General features: G+C 34.1%; 2 protein-coding genes across 53 annotated transcripts; both read left to right on the top strand.

Annotated features, from left to right (window-relative positions):
• Nucleotides 1–1,307: 1,307 nt before the first annotated feature.
• On the top strand, nt 1,308–14,813 carry LOC126724069 (putative disease resistance RPP13-like protein 1). 50 transcript variants are annotated; one of them, XM_050428248.1, is made up of 21 exons: nt 2,983–6,017; nt 6,191–6,248; nt 6,331–6,436; nt 6,548–6,817; nt 7,420–7,540; nt 7,649–7,741; nt 7,958–8,015; nt 8,136–8,274; nt 8,401–8,500; nt 9,376–9,802; nt 9,891–10,189; nt 10,301–10,570; nt 11,138–11,258; nt 11,410–11,524; nt 11,670–11,727; nt 11,848–11,986; nt 12,113–12,212; nt 12,848–12,912; nt 13,169–13,522; nt 13,632–13,709; nt 14,152–14,813. In XM_050428248.1, the coding sequence occupies exon 1, from the start codon at nt 3,120–3,122 to the stop codon at nt 5,781–5,783; it is 2,664 nt and encodes an 887-aa protein (XP_050284205.1). In that variant the 5' UTR covers nt 2,983–3,119; the 3' UTR covers nt 5,784–6,017; nt 6,191–6,248; nt 6,331–6,436; nt 6,548–6,817; nt 7,420–7,540; nt 7,649–7,741; nt 7,958–8,015; nt 8,136–8,274; nt 8,401–8,500; nt 9,376–9,802; nt 9,891–10,189; nt 10,301–10,570; nt 11,138–11,258; nt 11,410–11,524; nt 11,670–11,727; nt 11,848–11,986; nt 12,113–12,212; nt 12,848–12,912; nt 13,169–13,522; nt 13,632–13,709; nt 14,152–14,813. The 50 variants fall into 50 exon arrangements, 46 of the variants coding, with proteins under 46 accessions (XP_050284225.1, XP_050284205.1, XP_050284210.1 ...); XM_050428253.1 differs by having other exon boundaries at nt 11,361–11,524; nt 11,854–11,986; XM_050428246.1 differs by having other exon boundaries at nt 11,361–11,524.
• Nucleotides 14,814–19,149: 4,336 nt separating this feature from the next.
• On the top strand, nt 19,150–26,030 carry LOC126724068 (receptor-like protein 15). 3 transcript variants are annotated; one of them, XM_050428218.1, is made up of 6 exons: nt 19,150–19,675; nt 19,855–20,013; nt 21,584–21,661; nt 21,784–21,930; nt 22,787–22,933; nt 23,011–26,030. In XM_050428218.1, exons 1-6 carry the CDS (start codon nt 19,297–19,299, stop codon nt 24,981–24,983), a joined length of 2,883 nt encoding a protein of 960 aa, XP_050284175.1. In that variant the 5' UTR covers nt 19,150–19,296; the 3' UTR covers nt 24,984–26,030. The 3 variants fall into 3 exon arrangements, with proteins under 3 accessions (XP_050284175.1, XP_050284177.1, XP_050284176.1); XM_050428220.1 differs by lacking the exon at nt 21,784–21,930; XM_050428219.1 differs by lacking the exon at nt 21,784–21,930 and having other exon boundaries at nt 21,584–21,670.
• Nucleotides 26,031–27,768: the final 1,738 nt, after the last annotated feature.

Raw genomic sequence — 27,768 nt, 5'->3', positions numbered from 1 at the left:
ACCATCAACTTTGCCTACAAGAGGGCGGTCTGGCATAGCTTGCACACATGCATGTGGAAACACATTTCCTGTTCACATCCACTCTTCCCTTCCTAGTCTGATTAAACTGACTCCCTTTGGAGCAGGATGTTTTGAGAGATGTAGGGGATCATGATATTGCGCCAGCTATATCACATTTCTTCAACTGCTTTTTTGGAAGTATTCAAGCTGTTGGCTCAAAAGTTGCTGCCAATAATATGCAGTCCAGAACCCACAAAAAGGTATGTGAAACATGGATCAATAGTTTCAGGATTTCTTATGGTTTTTTTGGCTTTTACTGCTTTTCAGCTTTGAGCTTTTTGTGAGCTAACTCTTGAGGCCATATGTTCCCTCAGTTTGTGGTCTGTCATTGTAATTGTACAACAATCAAAGCAATTAAGTTGCATCTTTTTCTTCAGAAGAAAGTTTAAATTTTTTCTTAAAATATTAAATGATGTTTAGAATCTAAAATCTTTACTAAATTCACTCAATTTTCTTAAATGGAAATGGTAACATGAAATTTTACTCTTGATGGAGAAATCTTGACCCAAGGCTGTTCTTTATGTTTCATATTTTTTTAGGACCAAGGAGGCCATCAATCTTCAGGAAAGCCTTCTAAGGGGCAAGGAAGGTCTAATGGTGGGGCGTCTGCAAGGATGAATCAATCGTCATTTATGAATGTTAGCTCAGAAACTCTATGGTCAGACATACAAGAATTTGCTAAACTCAAATATCAGGTATCAGTTTTTATCAAGTCTCTACAAGGACATTGGATATTTCTAGAAGGTTGAACGAGTCATTTCTTGCAAAAAGTATTTAAAATAATTTTTTTTTTTTTTTTGGGTTGCATCTGAGTAAACTTATTAGGCTATATAAAAAAAAATTTAGGCATAAAACTCATTTTCGTCCCTACATTTTCACGTGATTTCCACTTGGTCCCTAACTTTTTTTTTTCACCACTTTTAGTCTCTAAAATAAAAAATGCGATCTCGTTTTTGTCTCTACCATCAATGCTCTAATGGCAAAGTCCTAGGTAGCAGACGGAACACCCTATTAACTGACGTGGCACTGGCGCTGATGTGGCAATTAAAATATTATTTGGCTTTTTTTTAATGCTACATCAGCATTTTAATATTTTTTTAAAAGCCATGTCAGAAAATTTTAAAAAATAAATTAAATTTTAAAAAAACCTTAAATTTAATATGTAACTATAGTGGCGTCAAGAGTGATGAACAATCCCGTTGGTGTCCAACAGTAGCTTGTAGTCCCTATTTGAAAAGGTTCTCAGAAGCTATAAAGGGTATTGAGATGTGCCCATTGATCGACAGGTATTCCTTTTCGTTTTAACCAATAATCAGGATCATATACTCCGGAGATCATGCTAGCAATTTCTCATGCCAATAGATTAAATATATTCTTCTAGGTTCTGACTGAAGAATGAACTTGTCAGTTTTCCTATCTTTTGATTTTTAATTAAATTTTGAGCAATTTTGGGGCATCATGTGAAAGCATTTCAATGTTTAATATGAAAAACAGTGTTAATTTCCCTCAAATATGAGATGAGCTTATTTCCTTTGTTTGAGAATCAGCTCTCTTTTTACTTCTTTGTTTTGTATAGTTTTAGAAATCATTGTTTTGATAAAGAAAATCCTCCATTCATTGGAAAATTTTACTTAACTAAAATTGAGGTGGTACTCCAAATCAATAAAAACAAGTTACCTTATTCCAAAATATGACATAAGTTCAACAGGCAACTTTCAAATTCTAATGTAGCACTCATCCAAACCAACAGCAACAGTCACATTCGTAGCATTTATTCCAACCATTAGCAAAAGTCACGTTCATAGGCAGTAATAAATTAAGAATGGTCCCGTTTAGCAAACATGATGAGGCTTCATCATTAAAAAAAAATTCTGAGTTATTTGCCTTTTGAGAGAGATGCATAATGCGATGACCTCCATGCATAGGAAAATTTATTTTATGAGATTGTTTCATGGTGCATCCTCTTATAGCATGTGGGTTTTCCCCTATTTATAGGAAAATTTTCTTATGAGATTGTCTCATGGTGCATCCCTTTTACAATATGTGAGTCTTCAAGTGTGTGGGGACCATCAAATATGAGAGGAATGATCCATGAGATTGGTTTATAAGGTAATTTTTTTTCCTTCATTGACAATGCATTTTTTTTTTCACATTTTTATTTTATTTTGGTTGAAAAAAAGATAAAAAATAAAAACTCTCTACGGGGTGGGTGGAAAGATATGATTGGATGTGAAGTCTTCAACTGTCGCATTCTAGGTTATCTCAAATAATGCAAAGTTCACAATACTTGTGTAATAGGCAAGTAATGCCAAATTCTTTCTCAATTGTTGTGCATGCTTATAACCGGGTCTGGGCCATTCATTATATATCTATCACTTTGCAAGCCATTCTCCCCTGGTTTTCTACCTAAATTGCAATTGCTTCCCTTTGGCTTTTTTATTTCCTTCTTCAAGCAACAAGAGACCATGGCTGTCTTCCTGGGACAAGCACTTGCCACTTCAATTATTCAGGTGGCACTTGATAGACTGGCTTCTCATGAGGTCATAGACTACTTCAAGGGAAGGAAACTCAATAAGAAATTGCTACAAAACTTGGAGTTTGTGCTGTTATCTGCTAACTCAGTGCTCATTGATGCAGAGGAGAAGCAATTTACAAACTCAGCTGTGAAAAAATGGCTGGACGAGCTTAAAGATGCTATTTATGTTGCAGATGACCTTCTGGATGAGATTGTCACTGAAGCCTTACGATCCAAGTCAGAAGCTAAACTCCAAACCCGCACTAAAAAGGTATGGCGCTTTGTCTCTACTTTATTTGACAAAAAGATACAGTCAAAGCTAGAAAACGTTCTAGGTGTATTACAAATACTCATAGAACAAAAGAAGGTCCATAATCTGATAGAAGTTGCCGGTGGAGTAACACTACCACCACGACAATTAACAACTTCTTGTTCTGAAGAATATGGTGTGTATGGTAGAGATATTGATAAGGAGGAGATATTTAAGAAGTTGCAATTAGATAATGCAAATGGTGATGAGATATGTGTTGTTCCTATAGTGGGCATGGGTGGGGTTGGTAAAACAACCCTTGCTCGGCTTGTATATAATGACAACCGAGTAAAGGAGAATTTTGATCTCAAAGCATGGGTTTGTGTTTCAGACACATTTGATGGTTCTAGAATAGCAAAAACTATTCTTGAAGAGATCACTTTGTCTAACTGTGACATTCATAGCTTGAATTTGTTACAAATTAGAATAAGAGAGAGCTTAAAGGGAAAGAAGTTTCTCCTTGTTTTAGATGATGTTTGGAATGAGGAATATATTGCTTGGGATAAGTTAGTTACAATGCTTAGATGTGGGGCAAAAGAGATCAAAATCATTATTACAACACGTAGTGAAAATGTTGCGACAATTGTGCAGCCTATTTCAATTCATCATCTAATGCAATTGTCTGATGAAGAATGCTGGTTGTTATTTGCAAAGCATGCATTTAAGAATGGAGAATTGAATTTAGATAAAGAACTAGTTGGTAGAAAAATTGTTTGTAAGTGTAAAGGTTTGCCTTTAGCTGCAAAAGCAGTTGGGGGTATGTTGCAATCTAAACAAGACCTAAGAGAGTGGAATCATATTTTGGAGAGTGATATATGGGATCTACCAGGAGGTGAAAGTAGTATCCTTCCAGCTCTAAGATTGAGCTACAACTACCTCCCATCACATTTGAAACGATGCTTTACTTATTGCTCAATCTTTCCAAAGGATTTTGAATTTTCAAAGGAGGAGTTAGTCTTGTTGTGGATGGCAGAAGATTTATTGTTGAAACCCAAGGGAAATGGAAGCATGGAAGAAATAGGTGAACAATACTTTGATGAGCTAATATCGAGATCATTTTTTCAACGATCAAATAATGATGAACTATGTTTCATAATGCATGACCTTTTTAATGACTTAGCAAAATTTATATCTGGAGAATTTTGTTTTAGGTTGGAGATTGATAACTCACTTGAAATTACAAAAAAGATGCGTCATTTGTCATATTTTCCAACTAAATTTGTTGTCCCTAAGAAATTTAAGGAGTCTTATGAAGCTAAGAATTTGCGAACATTCTTGGGACTAAAATCGCCATCTACGTCAAATTTCAGGATTAATTTTATATCAACAATGGAGATAAATGATTTGTTATGCACATTTAAGTGTTTACGAGTATTATCATTGTCTCTCTACATATTAATAAATGTGTTGCCCGATTCTGTTGGAAATTTGAAACACCTTCGCTATTTGAATCTTAATGGCACCTTTATCAAAGGCTTGCCTGATTCTGTGTGTGGTTTGTATAATTTGCAAACCTTGTTATTGAGGAATTGTTGTTCCCTCGTAGAGTTGCCAACCAACATGGGAAGACTCGTAAACTTACGTCACCTAGATATAAGAGGGACCCCTTTGAAAGGGATGCCAATGCACATGGGTAAATTAAGAAGTCTTCAAAATTTAAGTGCTCTTTGTGTGGGAAAAGAAAAACATGGTGGGAGTAGCATTAAAGAGTTAGGAGAGCTTCCACATCTTTCTGGATCATTGTGTATATCAAACTTGGAAAACGTTTATCAAACAAGAGATGCAAAGGAGGTTAATTTGAAGGATAAGAAGGGCTTGTCAGAGTTGAAGTTGAAATGGGGAAGCGGTCATGAGAACTATGATTCAGGACAAGAAAGAGAAGTGCTTGAGCAGTTGTGTCCTCATACGAACTTGAAATCTCTCTCCATCATATCTTATTATGGGGCAGAATATCCAAGTTGGTTAGGAGCATGTTCATTCTCTAATATGGTGTCCCTAAAGCTTGACGATTGTAGATACTGTTCCTCCTTGCCTCCACTTGGGCAGCTCTCAATTGAAGGTTTGGGCAGAGTATCATGTGTGGATAGTGAGTTCTACGGGGATGGCTCTTGGGCAACTAATAAGCCATTCAAATCCCTAGAAAAATTAACATTTAAATGGATGCCAGAGTGGAAGGAATGGTTTATATTTGAAGGCGGAGTTTTCCCAACCCTCCGAGAGCTTCGCATTATCGGATGTCCAAAGCTTACAGGAAATCTGCCCAGTTTACTTCCTTCTTTAAGTGTAATTGAAATTAGATATTGTCCCCAGCTCGTTGCTTCACTTCCTAGTCCTTCGGCTCTTCATGAATTGACCTTGATTGTATATACTTTGGATAAGGATTTAGTGGCGTTGAATGAATTATCACCTAAGCTGCAAAGTCTCGCAGTTGGAGGTTGCCATGCGTCTCTCCCCGAAGGTGGTCTACCCACTACTTTAAAAACACTCCAAATCAATGGAGTGCTTCAGTTGCCAGGGGGCCGTCACTATCCATCAGTTGAGAGCTTGAACGTAGAGAGAGGTCCTGGTTCACTTTGGTCTTTACCATTAGAGTTTTTCCCAAAACTCAAATCTGTCGAAATTAGGTATTCTGATAATCTTGAATCTCTTTCGGCATCAGATAAATCTCTATTGGATCTAACTTCTCTCACTAAATTGACCATCCATTCCTGCCCTAATTTTGTATCCTTTCCCATCGGGGGACTGTGCGCCCCAAATTTGACACAGATTTCTATTGCTGGCTGTAAAAAGTTGAAGTCACTTGCTGAAGGTATGCACACCCTCCTCCCATCTCTTATCCAGAGGAGGCGTTGTTGCCTTCTTCTCTTATCCGCCTCGACATTTCTTTTCCACATCTGACATCACTCAATGGCAAGGGATTTCAACACCTTACCTTGCTTAAACAGTTGGAGATTTTGAACTGCGATAACCTCCAGCGCTTACCAGAAGAGTGCTTTCCCGTCTCCCTTTCTATTCTAGATATTTATAAGTGCCCTTTGCTAAAAAAGCGGTATCGGAGAAAGAATGGAAAAGAATGGCGCAAAATTTCTCATATCCCCATCATAAGGATTGACCGTGAAGTAATCACATAAGGTATTTGTTTCTGCACTAATTTGTACTTTCTTCTGTTTAATTCTGAATTATTAATATGCTTTTTAAAGCTAGAGATGCTCTGTAGGTTTGTTTAATTGATTTGTGTTTGTTGGTAATAAACTTTGGGCTTGCAATCATAAATGATTTTTAAATCTTTATCAATTCTTCTGTAGGTTTTCAGACACAAAATGTGTGAATGTTGAGGCCTCAGACAATAGTATACAAAAACAAGTAAGCCTCCTGCAATCAAAACTTCCAGACTGCTAAATTACATCCGATGAGCTGCAATGACATTTCTGTTTGTGAAATGCAGAATGATGCCTCATAGCTCCAATTTTAGCTTCTCGATTTGACTGAAAACATAGCTTTTATGAATTTATAGATATCAATTGTGACCCACGCCCCTGTTTTATAGTCAGGTAATGTGTTGTAGTGTTGCACTCTACCCATTTTAGTTTGATTACATTTATATTTATTTGTACGTTTATCTTTTTGATAAATATATCTGAAAATTTTTTCACTTAATAAAGGACTGGATGAGGAATGGTGCGACAATCACTTTCTGCCTTGAGCTCAAGTACATGTTATCTAGAGAGATGGGCTGCGACACTGAGGATTGATGAGTAGTCTCCTTTGTTGAAGGAACAGTGCTGCGATGAGAAGAGGGGAAAAGAATGGAGCAAGATTGCTCACTTCACCATCATATTAATCGATGATGATCATATGAAACTGAAAGTGTAGACAAAGTCCTCATCACTTGTTTTCTTCATTCACATGCAGCAACATAATATTACAGTTTGGTAAGTACTTGTTGTACAGAAACTGGCAAATTGTCATATTGATTTGGCACCATAACTGAAATGTGCTTCAAGAAGCAGTAAAAACATGTTTTTTGAGTGAGAATTTCTCTCTCCCAATAATCTGTTCATTTATGAAATAACAAGAAGATTATTGTGTATTAGAAAGAAAAAAATTCTATTTCCTTGGTTTTAGTTATTTAGTTATGCATTTATGCCTTTTATTTTTGGTCAGGCCAATATTTTTTCTCAACTCATTTCTTCCCCTGCATTTCTTATAGATTCACTAGAATGTTCCTTTCTTATAGATTCACTAGAATGTTCCCTGGAGCTGAATTTTTTGCTTTTGTTATTAATACTGAAGTCAACTAAACATTAATTCCAAACAAAAATTCATGTATCACAATATAACTCAAAGAAAAAAAAAAAAAAAATTCAGCTTTCATCTTCCCTATTCATTGGAAAAGTTATGGAATGATGTAACATGGGACAGCTAGATAATGAATAAGTGATTTGATGCATTTATTAGTTTATTATTTATTTGAAATAATTTTTTAGTGAACAATAGAACCATGATTGTTATTTATTCCCTTTTTCTTTTGCAGAAATAGCAATTTATTGACCAGTCCTGGGAAGAGGCATTAATGTGGTCCATTGCAGAATAAGCTTGTTCATTATTTAGACAATTATTTAACTTGGCACCCTGGGAATTTCAAATGATTGATGGTATGTTCTGACTTTGTTTTTTGGTTACTACTGAATTAAGCATTTGCTTGACTATCAATAATCCTTGTTTTTTTTTTTTTTTTTTTGTGAATGTTATGGATTTATCAGCTGACTACCAGCAATTGCTGTTTGACTTTTATAATGTTCATGGGATTAGAATGAGGAGGTAGGGATGGCTATATTTCTAGGAGCGAACTCCAGGTGAATCTTAAGTTCATGGATACAAGTTATGCCTTGGAATGAAAGACAGTTCCGAATCTACTTTGATTTTTGTTATTCTCTTTACTTTTCTTTCTTAATTTATTTTCAGGGGGTGCTGCACTATTCTACATGTTTTCAAACAACAATATGCTATCAATAGTCGTATGAGATTTCAGTTTGTGATTTTGAAAATTATTACCTTGCTTTAAATTCCAGGGTGCCCGCAGCCAGCCTACCCAACCTCCCTCTGCACGGACCACACCCAATACTTCCTGTAAGTATTTAACCTCATCTTCCCATCAATATTTCAGCAAGCAGCTGCACCACCTCATCCTTCTTTCGATATTTCTAATTTTCTACAGAGAATTTTCCTAAGCTTTTGTACTTGCTGAAGTTGCAGGTTGGCCTTGACGGCTTGTGTTTACTTTTTTTCCAGACAAGACTCCCAAGAGCAATGGCAAGAATGACCACAGGTGGTCCTCATTTTTAGCACTGAAATTTGATTAAAAGAACATGTCCTCCAAGCTAATCGAGTATGAATCATGATCTTGAAATGTCTACAACTCGATTATTTTCTATGTGAATATCAAGGGACTTTTCTGCAATTATACTGTTGTTCCTATTGCACATAGGTGTTGATTTCCATTTATATTTTGTAGGACTTGTTGTTTGCTTGGTGAGAGAAGTAAGGTTAGAAAATTCAGGAGAAAAGGTATTGTTAAAGGAGTACTAACAGTGGCAGCACTCCAAACTAACCAGGTACTTCATCTATCCCTATATCACTGCACTTCCAAGTTTCATATCCATTTTTTTTTTTTCAGATTTAATTAAATAGTCAAGGACAGGTAGGAGTTTCACAAAAAACTCTTGACTACATGTTAAAACTTTATAGCAGGATTGCTCTGATCCAGTTCTTGAAATTTTTTTTTTTTTTTTTTTTTTGGGGGGGGAGGGGGGTGGTGCCATGTTGGAAAGGATGGAAGTTGTTATGAACCACAGGGGTTGTGCATTTATAATATCTTTGGTAGATCCTGATAAAAATTCTCTCAACAACTTTGGGGCTTTTGACCATGATCTTCATAAATAGAGAATGAATCTCCAATTTTGGACATGCACGACTATCCAATCAAACCAAGAACATCGATTCTCTCTCATTCATGTGAGTTCTTTTTTTTCTTTTTCTTTTTTTTTTTTTAAATTTATTTTGAATTGTAGTTTTGTAGAGCTTTATTAATTTTTGAGATATGTTTTTCAGTTTGGACTGAAGGAGTGAAAAAATTGCGATTGGGAAAGTTATTTTAAATTAGTTCAAATTGCAAAAAATAAATTTGATGAGACCATTCTAAAAAATTTATCAGGTCCACAATTAGTTAAATTTAACATACATTACAATTTATTTCATTTCAGCAATTATTAAGAACAGAAGTTATAAGTTAAAACTATCTCAAAAAAAAAATAAAAAATAAAAAATAAATTTCATTTGCATTTATTTAGAAATCGGAAAACAAGAAATCGGAAGAAGTTATTGTACTTGTAAGGGCATTTCAACTTAAATCCGTGGTTACAACAAGTTGACAATAACTTACACTGCACAAATATGTAGATCCTGAGTCCACTCTGCTTGTTGCTTACAGGAAATCTGCCCAGTTTACTTCCTTCTTTAAGTGTTATTGAAATTAGATATTGTCCCCAGCTTGTTGCTTCACTTCCTAGTCCTTCGGCTCTTCATGAATTGGCCTTGATGAATTGTCCAGAACTGGAATCATTTCCTGAAGGGGGTTTGCCCTCCAATTTACAAATGCTTGAAATCGTGTCGTGCGAGAAACTCTTTCTCAGAGTCTTCACTCTCTCAGAGAAATTATAATTCGGTATTACGGCAGAGAAGTGGGTTCCTTTCCGGAGGAGGCGTTGTTGCCCCCTTCTCTTATCCGCCTCGACATTTCATTTCCACATCTGACATCACTCAATGGCATGGGATTTCAACACCAATTGGCACACTCATGTCATTACCAGCAATTATTAATATTCTTTTTAAAGCTAGAGATGCTCTGTGGTTGTTAGGTTTGTTTAATTGATTTGTGTTTGTTGGTAATAAACTTTGGACCTGCAATCATAAATGATTTTTAAATCTTTATCAATTCTTCTGTAGGTTTTCAGACACAAAATGTGTGAATGTTGAGGCCTCAGACAATAGTATACAAAACCAAGTAAGCCTCCTGCAATCAAAACTTCCAGATTGCTAAATTACATCCGATGAGCTGCAATGACATCTGTCCTGTTAGCATGTTCTGTTTACTTCATATTTGGACTGTATATACAGTGGTGTAATGTTGTGAAATGCAGAATGATGCCTCATAGTCCAATTTCAGCTTTTCGATTTGACTGAAAACATAGCTTTTATGAATTTATAGATATCAATTGTGACCCACGCCCCTGTTTTATAGTCAGGTAATGTGTTGTAGTGTTGCACTCTACCCATTTTCGTTTGATTACATTTATATTTATTTGTACGTTTATCTTTTTGATAAATATATCTGAAAAAATTTTCACTTAATAAAGGACTGGCTGAGGAATGGTGCGACAATCACTTTCTACCTTGAGCTCAAGTACTTGTTATCTAGAGAGATGGGCTGCGACACTGAGGATTGATGAGTAGTCTCCTTTGTTGAAGGAACAGTGCTGCGATGAGAAGAGGGGAAAAGAATGGAGCAAGATTGCTCACTTCACCATCATATTAATCGATGATGATCATATGAAACTGAAAGTGTAGACAAAGTCCTCATCACCTGTTTTCTTCATTCACATGCAGCAACATAATATTACAGTTTGGTAAGTACTTGTTGTACAGAAACTGGCAAATTGTCATATTGATTTGGTGCCATAACTGAAATGTGCTTCAAGAAGCAGTAAAAACATGTTTTTTGAAAGAGAATTTCTCTCTCCCAATAATCTGTTCATTTATGAAATAACAAGAAGATTATTGTGTATTAGAAAAAAAAATTCTATTTCCTTGGTTTTAGTTATTTAATTATGCATTTATGCCTTTTATTTTTGGTCAGGCCAATATTTTTTCTCCACTCATTTCTTCCCCTGCATTTCTTATAGATTTACTAGAATGTTCCCTGGAGTTGAATTTTTTGCTTTTGTTATTAATACTGAAGTCAACTAAACCTTAATTCCAAACAAAAATTCATGTATCACAATATAACCCAAAAAAATAAATAATTCAGCTTTCATCTTCCCTATTCATTGGAAAAGTTATGGAATGATGTAACATGGGACAGCTAGATACTGAATAAGTGATTTGATGCATTTATTAGTTTATTATTTATTTGAAATAATTTTTTAGTGAACGATAGAACCATGATTGTTATTTATTCTCTTTTTCTTTTGCAGAAATAGCAATTTATTGACCAGTCCTAGGAAGAGGCATTAATGTGGTCCATTGCAGAATAAGCTTGTTCATTATTTAGACAATTATTTAACTTGGCACCCTGGGAATTTCAAATGATTAATAGTATCTTCTGACTTTGTTTTTTGGTTACTACTAAATTAGGCATTTGCTTGACTATCGATAATCCTTGTTATTTTTTTTTTGTGAATGTTATGGATTTATCAGCTGACTACCAGCAATTGCTGTTTGACTTTTATAATGTTCATGGGATTAGCATGAGGAGGTAGGGATGGCTATATTTCTAGGAGCGAATTGCAGGCAAATCTTAAGTTCATGGATACATGTTATGCCTTGGAATGAAAGACAATTCCAAATCTGCTTTGATTTTTGTTATTCTCTTTACTTTTCTTTCTTAATTTATTTTCAAGGGGTGCTGCACTATTCTACATGTTTTCAAACAACAATATGCTGTCAATAGTCGTATGAGATTTCAGTTTGTGATTTTGAAAATTATTACCTTGCTTTAAATTCCAGGGTGCCTGCAGCCAGCCTACCCAACCTCCCTCTGCACGGACCACACCCAATACTTCCTGTAAGTATTTAACCTCATCTTCCCATCAATATTTCAGCAAGCTGCTGCACCACCTGATCCTTCTTTCGATATTTCTAATTTTCTACAGAGAATTTTCCTAAGCTTTTGTACTTGCTGAAGCTGCAGGTTGGCCTTGAGGGCTTGTGTTTACTTTTTTTCCAGACAAGACTTCCAAGAGCAATGGCAAGAATGACCACAGGTGGTCCTCATTTTTAGCACTGAAATTTGATTAAAAGAACATGTCCTCCAAGCTAATCAAGTATGAATCATGATCTTGAAATGTCTACAACTCGATTATTTTCTATGTGAATATCAAGGGACTTTTCTGCAATTATACTGGTGTTCCTATTGCACATAGGTGTTGATTGCCATTTATATTTTGTAGGACTTGTTGTTTGCTTGGTGAGAGAAGTAAGGTTAGGAAATTCAGGAGAAAAGGTATTGTTAATGGAGTACTAACAGTGGCAGCACTCCAAACTAACCAGGTACTCCATCTATCCCTACATCACTGCACTTCCAAGTTTCATACCTTTTTTTTTTTTTTTTTTTCTAGATTTAATTAAATAGTCAAGGACAGGTAGGAGTTTCACAAAAAACTCTTGACTACATGTTGAAACCTTATAGCAGGATTGCTCTGATCCAATTCTTGAAAATTTTTTCTTTTTGGGGGTGGGGTGGGGGGGGGGGGGGGGTGCTATGTTGGAAAGGATGTGAGTTATTATGAACCACAGGGTTGTGCATTTATAATATCTTTGGTAGATCTTGATAAAAATTCTCTCAACAACTTTGGGGCTTTTGACCATGATCTTCATAATTACCATAATTCATTGCTAATTATCATTGATCACAATAATGTGAAAATTAAGAAACTTCTCAAAATGTTGCTTATGTAGGGCTTGTTGCCATGTCTGTTTAATATAGTTTGATTTTTGCCACTAAATGTAATAGAGATAAATTACCTGATACTCTAAATGTAATAGAGATACAAATCTATCTGGGAGGTCCATGACCAAAATATACATATTTTTCCATTTTGTATTGAATATTACACAGATCTACTTGTTTGTATTTTTTTCTCCTAAGGCCATTGACCTTAGCATTTATTTTTGATGCCCTGCAGAACTGTGGCCAAACTCTGATCCAAGTTTCCTCAACAATTTTGTAGCTTTTGACAATGATCTTATTGTTAGTTACTCCAACTCACTTCTTTTTTCTTTTTTTCTTTTTTCAACAATGGGAATCATAAAACCCATCTCTAATAAGGGAACTTTAGCCAAAGTAGCTTAAAATTTCAGCCTCTATATTGGAAAACAAATATATATATTGATTCACAGCATATAATACATTAACAAAAACTTCTTTGGAAGAAATTTGCTCTGCTAGCTAAGTTAGTAATGTCAGTCTCTTATTATCTTAAAACATCTAGGTTTGATCTCAACAGGACTCATTATTCCAGTGCCACCTAAGGCTCCGCCAAGTCCATTACTGACATGGTATGATCCGAATGCTCGACGCAAATACCATATTCAAGGAAGGGGACATTGGACTTATGGTTGCTATTACCTTAAATATAAGATTCTGGACCTCATCGACCAAGACCTCTCGAGTCCGTATGCTAGTCTCATCAGTCGTCTGGAAAGAGGGGATGCATATAGTTGCTGCAAGACCACTCACACAGTACCAAAGACTATGACATGGTCGATATTGAGAGCTATGGCTAGTTAACCCTATCTCCAATACATTCTACCATTCACAAAACTGTAGGCTTGCTACATCAAATGAATGTTATAGTCAGGTATATATTCTACACAATCTGGTAGGGTATGCTTTGATTTAACAATTGCTCCACATTTCTTTAATTCTTGGATTCTTCTCATTTGTGGATGCTTAAACTGGTTTTGCAGACCCACTACATGCGAGGAGTATAATGCTGTTACGCAACCAAGTTGTTTATCAAATACAGAATTTCATCTTACAGCCAGGTACATGCCAAAAAGACATGGATCAGCATCAGTTCTCTTTTTTGTTGGTACTCGTTAAACATATTCCTGACCATCACCTATCCTTTTAATTCTCTGTACAACACATTGTCAAGGCCAAGATCAAAATCCATTCTGAATGGATTATGGAACTGAATGGCATTAGCTCATATACTTTAAACCATTTAGCTGATTGTCATTATAATAGAAATAGAGAAGAATTGTACATCCTTTGTTCCTAGAAAAATTTACTAGCCATTTTTGGAATATTATGCTCCATTGGATCTAATCCTCTCTTGTTGATTAAAATAATGTTTTTATTTAAAAATCCATCATCCAAGGTGTATTTTTAACAAGAAAAAACTGAAGCATTCCATTTTGCAATATAGGGAAGGAAAATTGTATATTTCATATGCCTAGTTTTAAATCCAATTTTCATCACCAGATGCAACAAACTCATTGTGATGGGCTCGCAAAGGCTTTATTTGACATTTTGAAATTGGTGGCGGACGTGAAGATGAGAAGTTATCTCTTGGGAACATAGTGCTATTTTTTGGTTTTTCGCTTCAACTCTAGATGGCCCAAACGACTCAGCACTCTTGATGTAGTTGCTGTCCTCACTAGCAGAAGCTTCCCAATTCCCTTTTGTACCTCAAGAACTTTATATTGTCCTATGCCGATGCCATGGTGCCTGAAATAGAGAAAGATGGAAAATCTGGCTACTACCACAAAAATGCTCAAGTCCTGTTCCTTGAAGGATCAAAGTCAATCTTGAGGCTCTCCTATATCAGTACTAGACTAATAGGTTTTCCCCCAACAAGAAGGTGCTTTGTGGTTGTCAGCTTTGTTCAATTAATTATGTTTCTTTGTATAAGATTTTGACTTCCAACCAATGATTATTTTTAAAATATTTGCAAACTCTTTCACAGGTTTCAGACATAAAATGTGGAACATATTTGCAGCTTCTAACAACAGTATAATAGGCAATTGCTCCACATGATTCAATTTACTCACCTAATCCAAAAATATCCCTTGATGCTATCATGTATTCAACTTATTTCTAGTACTAATTAAGTTCCATATGTTATGGTATCTATATTGTGCTCATCTATGATGATTGGCAGTTGTCTTTTCAGTTAGCTTCATAGGCTTCTTTTTGTTTTTTATAAAGCATAGGAATGCCTAATGTTTCCTTCAAAATTAATACCAGTTCAAGATTTAAAATACTAAGCGGTTTGAAGGCATAGCTATAGAGAAGTGCCAATTTGCTAGTGAATTGAATTTCAATACTACATGTTTTAGAGCTCATAATGATCTCAAAGTACTTTATTTTACACAAATAGATACGACAATGTTGTATGATTTATCCAATTTATGTTGCAAGTAAGAGATATTTGGGTCTTTATTCTCAAATATAAGAATGTTAAGTAGTCTTTTTGAAGAACTTCAATTCTCTTGTTGTAAGAATTCCAAACTATTTTAGTATTTTTTGCCCATCACAATCAAATTTGGCATGGAATTAAAGCCAACAAAAAATAGTTGTAAATCACAACTTTACAATATTACACATTTTACTGCATAACCTTTTGCGTATTTCTAAAATATAAATTTTATAGTATTTCTAGCATCATTCTTTCTCTTTTGCGTATAGACAATAGAGATGTAAATTCGGCTCCTCAGTTTGCCAATATAACCTTCGAGATCCATCCTTAATTCATAATATTCATTGCATTTTTACCTCTCTAGTGAAAGTACATACGTACCCTCGAGTCCTTTTTCTTTCCTCAATGAAAATAAAAAAAAAAAAAAAAAAAAAAATCCCACATTTATTTTTAATTCGATTTTAGTTAACAAAGAGAAATTTCCCACTCTCGTGGTATAGATTATCTAAAATATTGCAAAATTTATAATACTAGTGACATAAAGTAGCATTCACTATGTGAAACACTTTCCAAGAAGGAACTAGATACTAATTTGTAAAAGGTAGTTGACGCCAAGTCCTCAGCCTTAGTTGGGTCCAAGTCTTCACAAATATTTCTCAAAAAAAAAAAAAAAAAGTCTTCACAAATAATGCCAAGTTCATAATATATATTCTATTAAGAAAGATCGTAACTTTTATTTATAAAAAAATTAAAAACAATATATCTTGAATCACAGCAAACTTAACCATAAATGAAATTTCTTCTATCCAAGTTATATAAATACAATATGCTTGGCATATTGTGCTAAGATATGTGATTACCCTGGCACCAGTGACCTTTTGAGTCTAGTTCCTTCAATGAAAGCCGTAGCTAAGGCATTGGAGGACAGCGTCATCTTTGCATGAAATGTGGGTGTCCGGGATGTAATTAATCTTTGAATGTGATTTCAAGATTGTCTCTGATGATGCTGTGAATGGCTTCAGTGAACCACCAACTAAAATTGCCAATAATATATCATTGAACGAACTAGACAAAAGCTGCGAGATTTCCGAATGGCCAAGTTCATAATATATGACTGCATGAGTCATTACCACCAAATACGTACGAATTAGGAAAAAAAATATTGTCGCCAAAAAGTCTTTGACATTGACTAGTCATAAATAAAAATTTTACAAGATAATACTAGATACGAAATTAGGATCAGCACCCACGTCAAAGACTTTGGCCTCTTCTTGAGTAGGACATAATTGCAAAATTACAGCCGAAAGAAAACAAATAACAGGTGTAAAAGTAAAAAATAGTAGTTGGAAATTGGAATAATGTAATCTGGATCATTTTGATATATGTATAAATGTAAGTTTTAATGCTGGTTTTCTATTTCAACTCTAATCCACTTAGCTCGGAATCATAGCTGAGACTTTGTCATTCTTATTGTCATAGAAAATCAGAAAAAAGAAAAATTAATGGACTTTGGGACGTTTTTAGCTACTCACCAACTACAATTGACGTGGTACTCTAAATTAATAAAACCAAGCTACTTAATTCCAAAATATGACATAAGTTCAACAGGCGACTTTTCAACTCCTAATGTAGCACTAATTCAAACCATTCACATTCGTAGCACTAATCCAAACCATTAGCAAAAGTCACATTCATAGCAACAGAAATAAAATAAGAATAATCCCATTTAGCAAATATGATGAGTCTCCATATGGGCGATTTTGGCCCATTAGCATTGATTTTTAAAATATTTAGGCCCGAAACACTGTTTGGGAAATATATAGGAATATACCACTTTTTTAGGTACTCGAGCTTGCCAAGCTCGAGCACCATGTTTTTTTAATCCACTATCGCCCCATATTCAAGGAGCCCTATAGTGGCGTTTTTAAGTCCTATAGTGACGTTTTCTGGCCCTATAGCGGCGTTTTCCTGCAAAATTTTTTTTATAGTCTCCATAACAGGTTCAAGGGGTCCTATAGTGGCGTTTTTAATCCCTATAGTGACGTTTTTGATCCCTATAGCGGCGTTTTCCTGCAAAATTTTTTTAGTCCCCGTAACAGGTTCAAGGGGCCCTATAGTGGCGTTTTTAAGCCCTATAGTGACGTTTTTGGGCCCTATAGCGGTGTTTTCCTGCAAATTTTTTTATAAGTCCCATAACAGGTTAAGGGGCCCTATAGTGCCGTTTTTTGTCCCGGAAACGTCACTATAGGGCTTAAAAACGCCACTATAGGGCTCCTTGAATATGGGGCGATAGTGGATTAAAAAAACATGGTACTCGAGCTTGGCAAGCTCGAGTACCTAAAAAAGTGGTATATTGCTATATATTTCCCAAACAGTGTTTCGGGCCTAAATATTTTAAAAATCAATGCTAATGGGCCAAAATCGCCCTCCATATGTGTGGGGGCCATCAAAAATGAGAGGCACGATTCATGAGATTGTTTCATAAGGTCCACTAATATGATAAGCAATACACAAAAAATTCATAACATTTTCCACAACAATTGAGTTAATAAACTTTTACTAGTTCTCTCATAAGTTGTATGTGTAGTGGGTGTAGCTTTCCTGCTTCTTGAAGGGATTAGGTAAAAGGGAAATTAAGAGAGAAAGGAAGACGTGAGTATGTATTAGATAGGGAAAAAGAAGAAGTTAGAAATGAAAAAATGTCCGAAAGTTTATCAACTCAATAATGCACATAGTATTGATGATTGGTGATAGTTGGAAACTTGGAATAGCTTTAAGAAAAGTGCTTTGCATTATTTGAGCAATTGTAATACTGTGTAATGCTATTTTGCATGGACATCGAGATGGGTATGGTCACGGGGTGCAACCATTCTTGAAAAACAAGAGTACAATATGTTAGGGGTTAGACAATTAATTAATATTTATATTTAGGTATATTTTAAAATATTTTTAGACATAATTTATGTTTATTTTAGTTTTTAAATTAAGTAATAACAGTAAAAAAAAAGTACAATAACACCCAATGAAGTACAATTCTCCATAGTAGAGTACTTGAATTGCCTGATTCACTAGTGGAAAACTATCAATCAATCTCAGTACTCATTTTATGTACAATGTTTAAATTTAATAAACAAACAAATTGTACACAGTCACAACAAATGCCAAACAATAAAACAAATACTAGGGGGTGTTTGGTTTGTGTTTTCAAACAACAATTTTCAATTTTTAAACAATATTATATGTATTTCTACACACTTTTTCACTCACACGTATTTTCACAAATGTTTTCAAACAACAATTTTCAGTTTTTAAACATATGTACCAAACGGGCCCTAAACAACAAAAAACACATAAACTTATAAAACCCAGAAAACCAAAAATTATAGTCTAAAAGAGGCTCGTACCAAAAGTTGTTTTGGTTTGGTTAAAGAAATAAAATTTTTCAGTATCATTTTGAAATTATGGTTAATTTTATATTATATATATATACACATATTTAAAATTCTTTATTATAATTATAATTTTATTTGTCTCACATAATATATTTCAATAATAATAATTATATGTAGATTTTTATTTTTATTTTTATTTTTTTTCCTAAATAAGATACACCTATTGTTAGAATATGTTAAATAGAAAATAAATAAAATAGAAAAAAAAATTTAAAATTTAAGGCTAAGGCCTACAATACACGGCTGTGTCGGTAGACAAAGACAAAGTTTTGAATTCACCACTTTGTATGGGACCACACTGTTCAGGCCGGCCGAACAAAAAACAATGAATAGGCTCTTAAAAACAATTTCTTTTTTTCGCTTTATTTTCAGTCTCATAAATAAATAAATAAATATATATATATATATATATATATATATATATATATATATATATATAACTCTCTAAAATCAATTATCTTCTTGCACCTTTTTTTATTTAGAAAAAATCGTTATTGTAGCTGGGTGGAAAGACACATGATGCGAATTGCGAAGACTTAATTAGTCCAAGTCATCTCAAATAATGGACGTAACTTTTTGCTTTTAGAAAAAACACAAGATATGATCTGAGAAAGTGGTACGTGTAGTGGGTATATATAGGATGGTGGTGGTAGTGTTATTTCAACTCAAGACCTATTTTGCTTGGGAGTATAAATCAAAGTTGAGCAAAAACTTTGTCAGTCTTATTGTTGTAGAAAATCGTAAAAGGAAAAAGTAATGGAGTTTGGACATTATTGGTGGTGGCCGGTGGTGTTAGTTTTGGTTCATTTTAATATGAATGGGTGCTTTGGTTGCTGGGAGCAAGAGAGAATTTCTCTCTTGGAACTCAAAGCTTCCATTGTCAACTACACTGATAAATATTATTTTCCTCATTGGGACTCAGCTGACAAAGAGAATGATTGCTGTGAGTGGGAAAAAGTCAAGTGCGACATCACTACTGGCCGTGTAATCAAACTTGCTCTTAATAATACGATTTATTGGGGTGGAGAAAGTGGGGGAGGTTGGCACTTTAATGCCTCTCTATTTCTTCCGTTTGAAGAGCTTCAGTACCTCGATTTGAGTTTTAATTCCATTTCTAGAAGGATCCCAAGTGAAGGTACTAAGTTTATATCTTGAGAAAAGTAGGTAGTATTTGTCAATATTTTACTTTTTTCTATTACCTCTTTGTTTTTTTTAATGGACGTGAAAAAAATTAGTCACATGTTAGAATCATTTTATACTATTTTGTGGGAATATATAGTTGCCGACATGCAAATTGAAGCATCTAAATTGCAGGTTTTGAAAGATTCTCTACGTTGGGCAAGCTGGAAGTGCTTCACTTGGGTGATAATAGTTTTAATAACAGCATTTTACAATCCTTTAGTGGTACTATTGCTTCGCTCAAGGAACTACATTTGGATTACAACAGTTTGAATGGATCAATCGACATCCAAGGTAAAATTATCATTAATTAATTTGCAAATGAAGATTAGAAGAGTGTTTCATGCTTATTGAGAACGTAATATTTTTTTTATTTCCCTCCTATATCAATCATTGAGATTTATACAACTAAATTTCACCTTTTTTTTTTTCCGGTAGTTCTTTTAAATGTTTATCTATGGAACTGTAGTTCCTTTAAGAAAAACTAAATTACTGGCCATTTATATTATTGGGAAATGTTAGTGGGCACTTTCACCTAATTAAAAATTAGTATAAATTAATGAAGTAACTGAAAATATTACTTAAATGATAAGTGAGATTCAAAAAATTAGTTTTATTGGCTCTACATCTTTAAAAATTGGTAAAAAATTTGACATAAATTAAATGATTTGATATAAAGTTATTTCTTAGACTACCCTATATTGATAGACCAATTCTTTAAATGCAAAGAATCCCACTGTGAAGTTTTGCGTAACCTGTTATATTTATTTATTAGACATATTTAAAGTTCCATTTAATGAAAAATTATACCTTGCATTGGGTATACTATTAATAGGGTTATTATACCCTATTAAATGCGAAGATTCAAATGATTGAATTCCCAAGAGGTGTATGGAAATGTCATGGATGATTGGATGCTTAGGTAACAATCTCAGATAATGTGTAAAAAAAGTGTGACTTGGCATTCCAAATGAAGAAAAAGAATAGGTAACAATAAGTCAGTAATAAAGTTTGGAACTTTGCTTTTTGGTAAGTGATAAAATTTGGAACCTAGCATGTCATAAATTAGAAAAATCATTCTAATAACCCATGAGAGAGCTCTTGAAGTTGAAACACTGACAAAATTTAGGGGGAAAATAGATAAAAATCACAAACTATTATATGACGACATAGAAAGAAAAAAAAAACACACACACACATTCACATGCCCTTTTTATTTTGGGTAAATAAGGACAACAAAAACAAGCCCAGTGGGTCAAGTTATAGGCCATTCCATTGATGGATATGGAGCAAAAGGAAAAAAAGATACATCATCAAATATAGAACAATTAGACTAAAATATTAGTAGTCATTCAATTATATAATATAATGTTAGTCAATGATGACTCTTTTTTAAGCTGACTAATTAAGTACCATTAAACAAAAATAAAACGACAACAAAAAGTCATTTGATCCAAAGTCCAAACTATCTTCATCCTCTAAGAGAACAGAATGGATGAATGAGATAGTTCAAGAGGAATAATTCTAGAGACATAACCAATCACACATTTAATTTTACAATTTACTAAGTTGTGTCACTGTGAATGGTGGATATTTTCTACTTTATGCGACTCACTACTTCATGCAAACCACTCAAACTCACACAAGTCAGCAAATTATGAAATTGGGTGTGGGAGTGATTGTGTACAAGAAGTCCAAACAATATGTACAAGAAACTCAAACAGCTAGCAAATGGAAATGAACATTACAATCCTTGTTAACAAAATGAATTTAAGATTCTCAAATTGAAATTCAACCTTTAATCTAGACAAATTGAACTACTAAAAAATCTACAATCTTTTAATTAATTTATTTTTTCATGTAGACTTCAAAGCATTTAACAACTTGGAGGAGCTCTACTTGGGCGGAAATCGTTATATCAATGACTTCGTGACAACGGAAGGTATGACAGGTTGTCAAATACATGTTCACGAATTAAAATAAAATCCTCATTTTACATTGTATGCCGTATACTTAATGAAACTGCAACATTATTATTTGTGAAATATTTTATTTTTCCTATAGATTCAAACAGCTTAAGTAAGTTGCAAGTCCTAGATTTGAGTTACAACAATTTTAATGCACGAATTCTTGAGTCATTAGCTGCCTTCCCATTGTTGAAGATATTAAATATTGGATACAACAATTTGGAAGGATCGTATACAACTAAAGGTAAGTTATACAATGCTCAGACTCTTATAGACACAGTAAGATAATCATTACTAGCATAATTTTAGAAAACCACAACCTATTATAAACTTTTTATAAATATTTTTCATGAAATTTCTTTTTAAAAAAATGAAACTAAATTTGTGTTCCTTAACATTTGAACCTTTCTAACACATGATTCTTTTGTAATTTAAAATAAATTTCGTATTACATTTTCCAACCCTTTATTATTCTCGATAATAATTTTGCATCTCTTGCAATTCTAGTTATAATGATTTGGAATCAGTTGTTAAAATTCCGTAGTCCTTGAAAGAACATAGAGATCTTTTGTAACTCAATCAGTTTATGCACATATTTGAAGACCAATGAAACTCGAAAAATGGCTGTCATGTTTACTTTACCACTTTCTCAAGAAAATAACAAAAGCGGTAGTTTCAGACATTGAAAGTTTATTTCATGCTTTTGAAAACCATATTGTACAGATTTTGGATTTTAGAAAAAAAAAAAAGAAAAAAAAAGGAACAAGTAAAAAGTCGTAATAGAAGCATTTACTTTTAAATTTGTTGACATTCTTGTTATAAAATTCCACCTAAATAGGAAAAATGTCTTTTACTATGGACAAATTATTTAGTTTTCACTCGTCTAACTGATGATGTTGATGATAAAAACAAAGTGGACATTTCTAATTCTTTCTTGGATTTGTAACTGTTAAACCAAAATCTGTATATATTACTTTTATTTAAACTTTACATATAGCATGCCACATATCTTTCCATAACTATTTCATAGTATACAATATTAATAATTTTTTTTTTTTTTTTTACAATTTCCATGTCTAAAAATTTTATTATTATTTTAGAGTTAGGTGCACTAAACAACCTAGAGCAGCTGTACTTGGATGATTCATCAATTGATAACTGCTTCCTTCACAAAGTTGGAGTTATGAATTCTCTTGAAGTATTGTCAGTGCAATTCTGTCGTCTCAACGGTAGCTTACCTGCACAAGGTAGGTTGCTTTCACAATGATATTACTTAGGAAAGCTACAATACTAGAATCTAATCGATACTAATCTCATTTTACAGGCTGGTGTGAACTTAGGAAGCTCCAGGAGATAGACCTCAGCTACAATAATTTTGAAGGGATATTACCTTCATGTATGGCAAACTTGACATCACTTCGAGTATTGGATCTCTCTAACAATCACTTCACCGGGAACATTGCCCACTCCCCACTATCAAGTTTGACGTCACTTGAGCACCTCTCTCTGTCAAATAACGACTTCTTGATCCTAGCCACAATGTCCTCCTTTTCTAACCTCTCAAATCTTAAGGACTTACTAATTGATAACAATAAAATTGCCCTTGAACCTAACTCTCATACTTGGATTCCAACCTTCCAATTACAGTTTTTGAGTCTTTCTAACGGACTCAATGTCAATGGCACAACTCCTAGATTTCTTCATTACCAATATGAGTTGGTAGTGATTGATCTCTCTCACAATAATTTGGTCGGAAAGTTTCCCACTTGGTTGCTAGAAATCAATACAAAATTGGAGTCCTTTTTCTTAAATAATAACTCTTTCACGGGGCCTTTCATGCTGCCATATGATATTTGTCACAACATTAGGAACATAGATATTTTAGATAATCACTTCCAGGGTCCAATCCCAATAAATTTTGGTTTAATTTTTCCAAATTTAGAATATTTAAACATGTATAAAAATGCATTTCAAGGTAGTATACCTTCTTCTTTTGGGAAATTGGTTTTCTTACGAGATCTAGACCTGTTTGAGAATCATTTATCAGGAACAATACCAATGCATTTCGGAATGGGCTGCCACAACTTATATTTTCTCAAATTGTCATATAATAATTTCAGTAGCCAAATATTTCCCACCAATTTTAATCTGACTAATTTATTTTATTTACTTTTGGATAACAATCACTTATCGGGAATGATCCCAAAGAGCATCTCAATATTAAATAATCTTGGCGTAATTGATTTTAGTAATAACCATTTTTCAGGCATGCTTCCAACGTGGTTGGGGAACATGTCTGGTTTAACAGAACTTGTTATGGCCAAAAATCAACTTGAAGGTCCTATTCCAGTCGAGTGGTGCAAAATTGTTGAACTTGAATTTCTTGACCTTTCCGAGAACAATCTATCCGGCTCTATTCCATCTTGCTTCAATTCATCAGAAATTAGATTAGTTTATCTGAATAAAAATTGTTTGAGCGGTCCAATTCCACCTGTGTTCCAAAACAACTCTAATCTAGTAACGCTAAATCTTCGAGATAACCTCCTAATTGGAAATATTCCTGATTGGATTGGCAGCCTCTCATCCTTGAGCATTTTTATTTTGAGAGAAAATCATTTAGATGGTAGGATTCCAAATCAATTCTGCCTTTTGCAAAACTTAAACTTGTTGGATCTTTCCTACAATAAATTTTCAGGTACAATACCACATTGCTTGAGTAACATTACTTTCGTGGCATCCACCCAAGAGCCTATTTTAAGAGTTTTCTCATTTGAGTTTTCTAAGTACCAAATTGGAATGCCATACTTGAAGACAAAATCAACAAATATGAAAGACTGGAATAATATGGGTTATTTTGAGACATTTGTAAGTGAGACAGATGAAGCAGAGTTCACAACAAAGAATAGAATTGACTCCTATCATGGAGACATTCTCAACTACATGTTTGGAATTGACCTCTCATGCAACAATTTAGTAGGTGAAATCCCACCTCAACTTGGAATGATGAGCACCATCCGGGCAATGAACTTATCACACAACAGTCTAACTGGACCAATCCCTACAACATTCTCAAACTTGAAGCTGATGGAGAGTTTGGATCTTTCCTATAACAATTTAAGTGGTAAAATTCCACCTGAATTGACCGAAATTACCTTTCTAGTAGTTTTCAGTGTGGCACATAATAACTTATCAGGTACAACACCAGAAAGAAAAAATCAATTCGAGACTTTTGGTGAAAGTAGTTATGAGGGTAACCTGTTGGGAAAAAATCCTAATCCCCTCTATGTCTATGTGTGAATTAAAATTAATGACTACCAAGCAATAGCAATATTATGGAAACAAAAAAAATTCCAGCAAGCACCACATAAACACAATCACACAAGAACACCAAATCTTCCGTGGAAAACCCTCTAGTGTAGAGGGAAAAACCACGGGGCAGCTCCGAAAAATATCCACTATAAAATAGAGATTACAACTATCAAGTTTATGCTAAACTTGTGTTCACAATAAATTGGATATACAACAAATATATCTCAAGGAGTAAATACAATCTCACCACAAAGCTAGTAGCAAAATCTTCCTCTGAATACTCCAACTCTCCATGGTTGTAGCACTCAAAAACTCCATGAGAACTCCACCAATTTATCTTCCTTGTGTGTAACTTGAGCAAAGAAAAATGTCTCCTTTTTCTTTTTCACTCTCTCACACTCTCACTGTGTTTCTCTCTATTTTTCGGACTGCACCTCCAGCTGAACCTCTCTCTTTTTGTGTTTTGCTCTCTTTGGAACTCACATACAATGGCCAAGAAAGGCTCTCAGTTTTCAGCTTTGCTCACAAGGCCGAATGCCTTAGTTTTCCTTCTTTTCTTCTTTTGTCAGTTTCAGCGTGTCTCACACGCCTAAGTCATTGCCCAAGAAAATGGCATGCTGACTTTTGGAACACTTCTCATTAAGAGAAGTTAGACCTCTCCATGTTTTGGTCACTTCTCAATAAATGGAAAGCTGAATTTGAAGACTCTTGGAACCAAGCTCATAAATGAGCTTTGACAAGGCATGGCAAGCAAGTGGGCTGGACCCACACGGTAAGGCACCCAACATAACCCCCTTTTGTGTGGACCTCCATTACATGATTGCACCAAAATTGGACCTCCTTCTACAATGCTAGTGGATCATGATGGGGAAGATGGGGGCAGTTTCATTGACATGGCTGTCTTCTACATAAGCTTTGTGGTGGTTTACATAACAGTGTTGTTGGGACTTGTTGCAGTTCTCTACATAAATCCTTACTGGCGTAGGGCGTGGTTTAACTTCATTGAGGCGTGCGTTGACAATTCCTACTGTTTTGTTGTGGTTCATTACCGTAAGTTGTTCCATTTCAGGCTTGCATAGCCTTGCATTTTAATGGTTACATGTATGTGTGTCTCTTCCTTGTGGATTTTGAATCTAAAGTTTGAACTTTCAATAAATATATCAGTTTTGTAAATTTTGAATTTGGCTGTTGTTCTAACTACAAAGATAGTGCATTTTAATTTTAGACCCCTTTCAAAATATTATATTTAACCAATTTTAAATCCAAGTTAATAATTAGATCTATTTTGGAAGATTTAGGCTAAACACATAATCATTAATATTATTATGCTAGTGTGAAAATTTAAAAGATACAAGATATGACAATCTAGGAAACCAATAGAACACAATAGTTTCAAAGGAAAAACCTGGGGGAACTTGACTTTATAAATGCGATTGAGGTGAACAATTTCACTATAGTATAGGATAGATATGTATAGTCAAAATAACCTCATTCTTTGTAAATCTAACTATAGTTACCAAACTAAGCTTTGAATTTCACAGATGTCTCTAATAGTGATTTGCTGCAACATGAACATCTAGCCCACATACTTCAATGCCCCTTAGAAGATTTGAATCCAATGCACTTGATATTTGGAGATCAATAACTTGAATCCACCAATTTAAAGAGTATGTGAGTGATCATCGATAGAGACTTATTATGTCACACATTATTCTCGGTAGAGAGCAGGATGCAAGTGGCATGCCAAAATAAAATCATTTATCACACAAAATTTTTTATAAGTGAACATAATGAAATTTGGCATGTCTAGCTCACCAACCTTTCTTCTTCAAAACTACCTTCTGACTGGGCTAGGTGCCAGAGCGAACCTAAATATCAGAAATTAGTTAGATCATGATACTATAGAGAACTACAACAAGAAAGAACCTCTACAAGAAGCTAGCTATCTTAGGCTAAAAGCCAACCCCATAGAAATGACATGGAGGGATAGAGAGACGCTATTTGGCTTTGGTTTTTTCCTATCCCAACAAAGGGACAAAGACATGAAAGAACCTCAACAAACAAATTAGATCTCATTATTAATTGATCAGTCCAACAATCAAGTCGCAGAGGTCAAGTCCAATAACCAAGTCACATGAGTTGCATGAGTAAATTCCAAATGCACTAATAGAATCTCAACAAAGAAAACAGTCATAAATGAAATTTTCCCATTACACAAGTACTAATCATATATAAACAATAAACAAACCTTGAGGACTACATCTCCTGTGATAGATGGGACTTGGATTGTTCCCCCCAAAATTGCCTACAATCCAATAAACACACACACACACACAAATAAAATAAAATAAACAACTAGATCAAAAATAAAAGTTTTTTTTTTGATAAGTAATAAAGATTTTACTTATGAAAAAAAAAAGGGTACTTTATGTTCGCAATGATAAACACAAAACACCTAAAAACAAATGCAAGAAAATCAAATCGAAAGACGAACTGAAGACTGAACATCAAAAATAAAAGTAACTTGAGACAAATGATACATACAGCTGTAGCTATCAGAAATATTGAACGCCAACTTGTAAAAAGGGGATAAGGTACCAAATTTGGTCATTGGGATTGGCTTATAAGTAACAAAAATTTTCAAGGAACTTACTAATCTTAGGAGGTTTTTTTTTTTATTCCATACAGAAACAGATAGTTTCTATAAATGTAATTCAATTATTTTTATCATTCCTCTAACGGCTTTTAGCGATCTAATAATTATAGAAACAAA

Source organism: Quercus robur, chromosome 4 (genome assembly GCF_932294415.1).
Source record: "Quercus robur chromosome 4, dhQueRobu3.1, whole genome shotgun sequence".
Classification (NCBI taxonomy): Eukaryota; Viridiplantae; Streptophyta; class Magnoliopsida; order Fagales; family Fagaceae; genus Quercus; species Quercus robur.
This window is presented reverse-complemented; position numbering and strand designations above follow the sequence as displayed.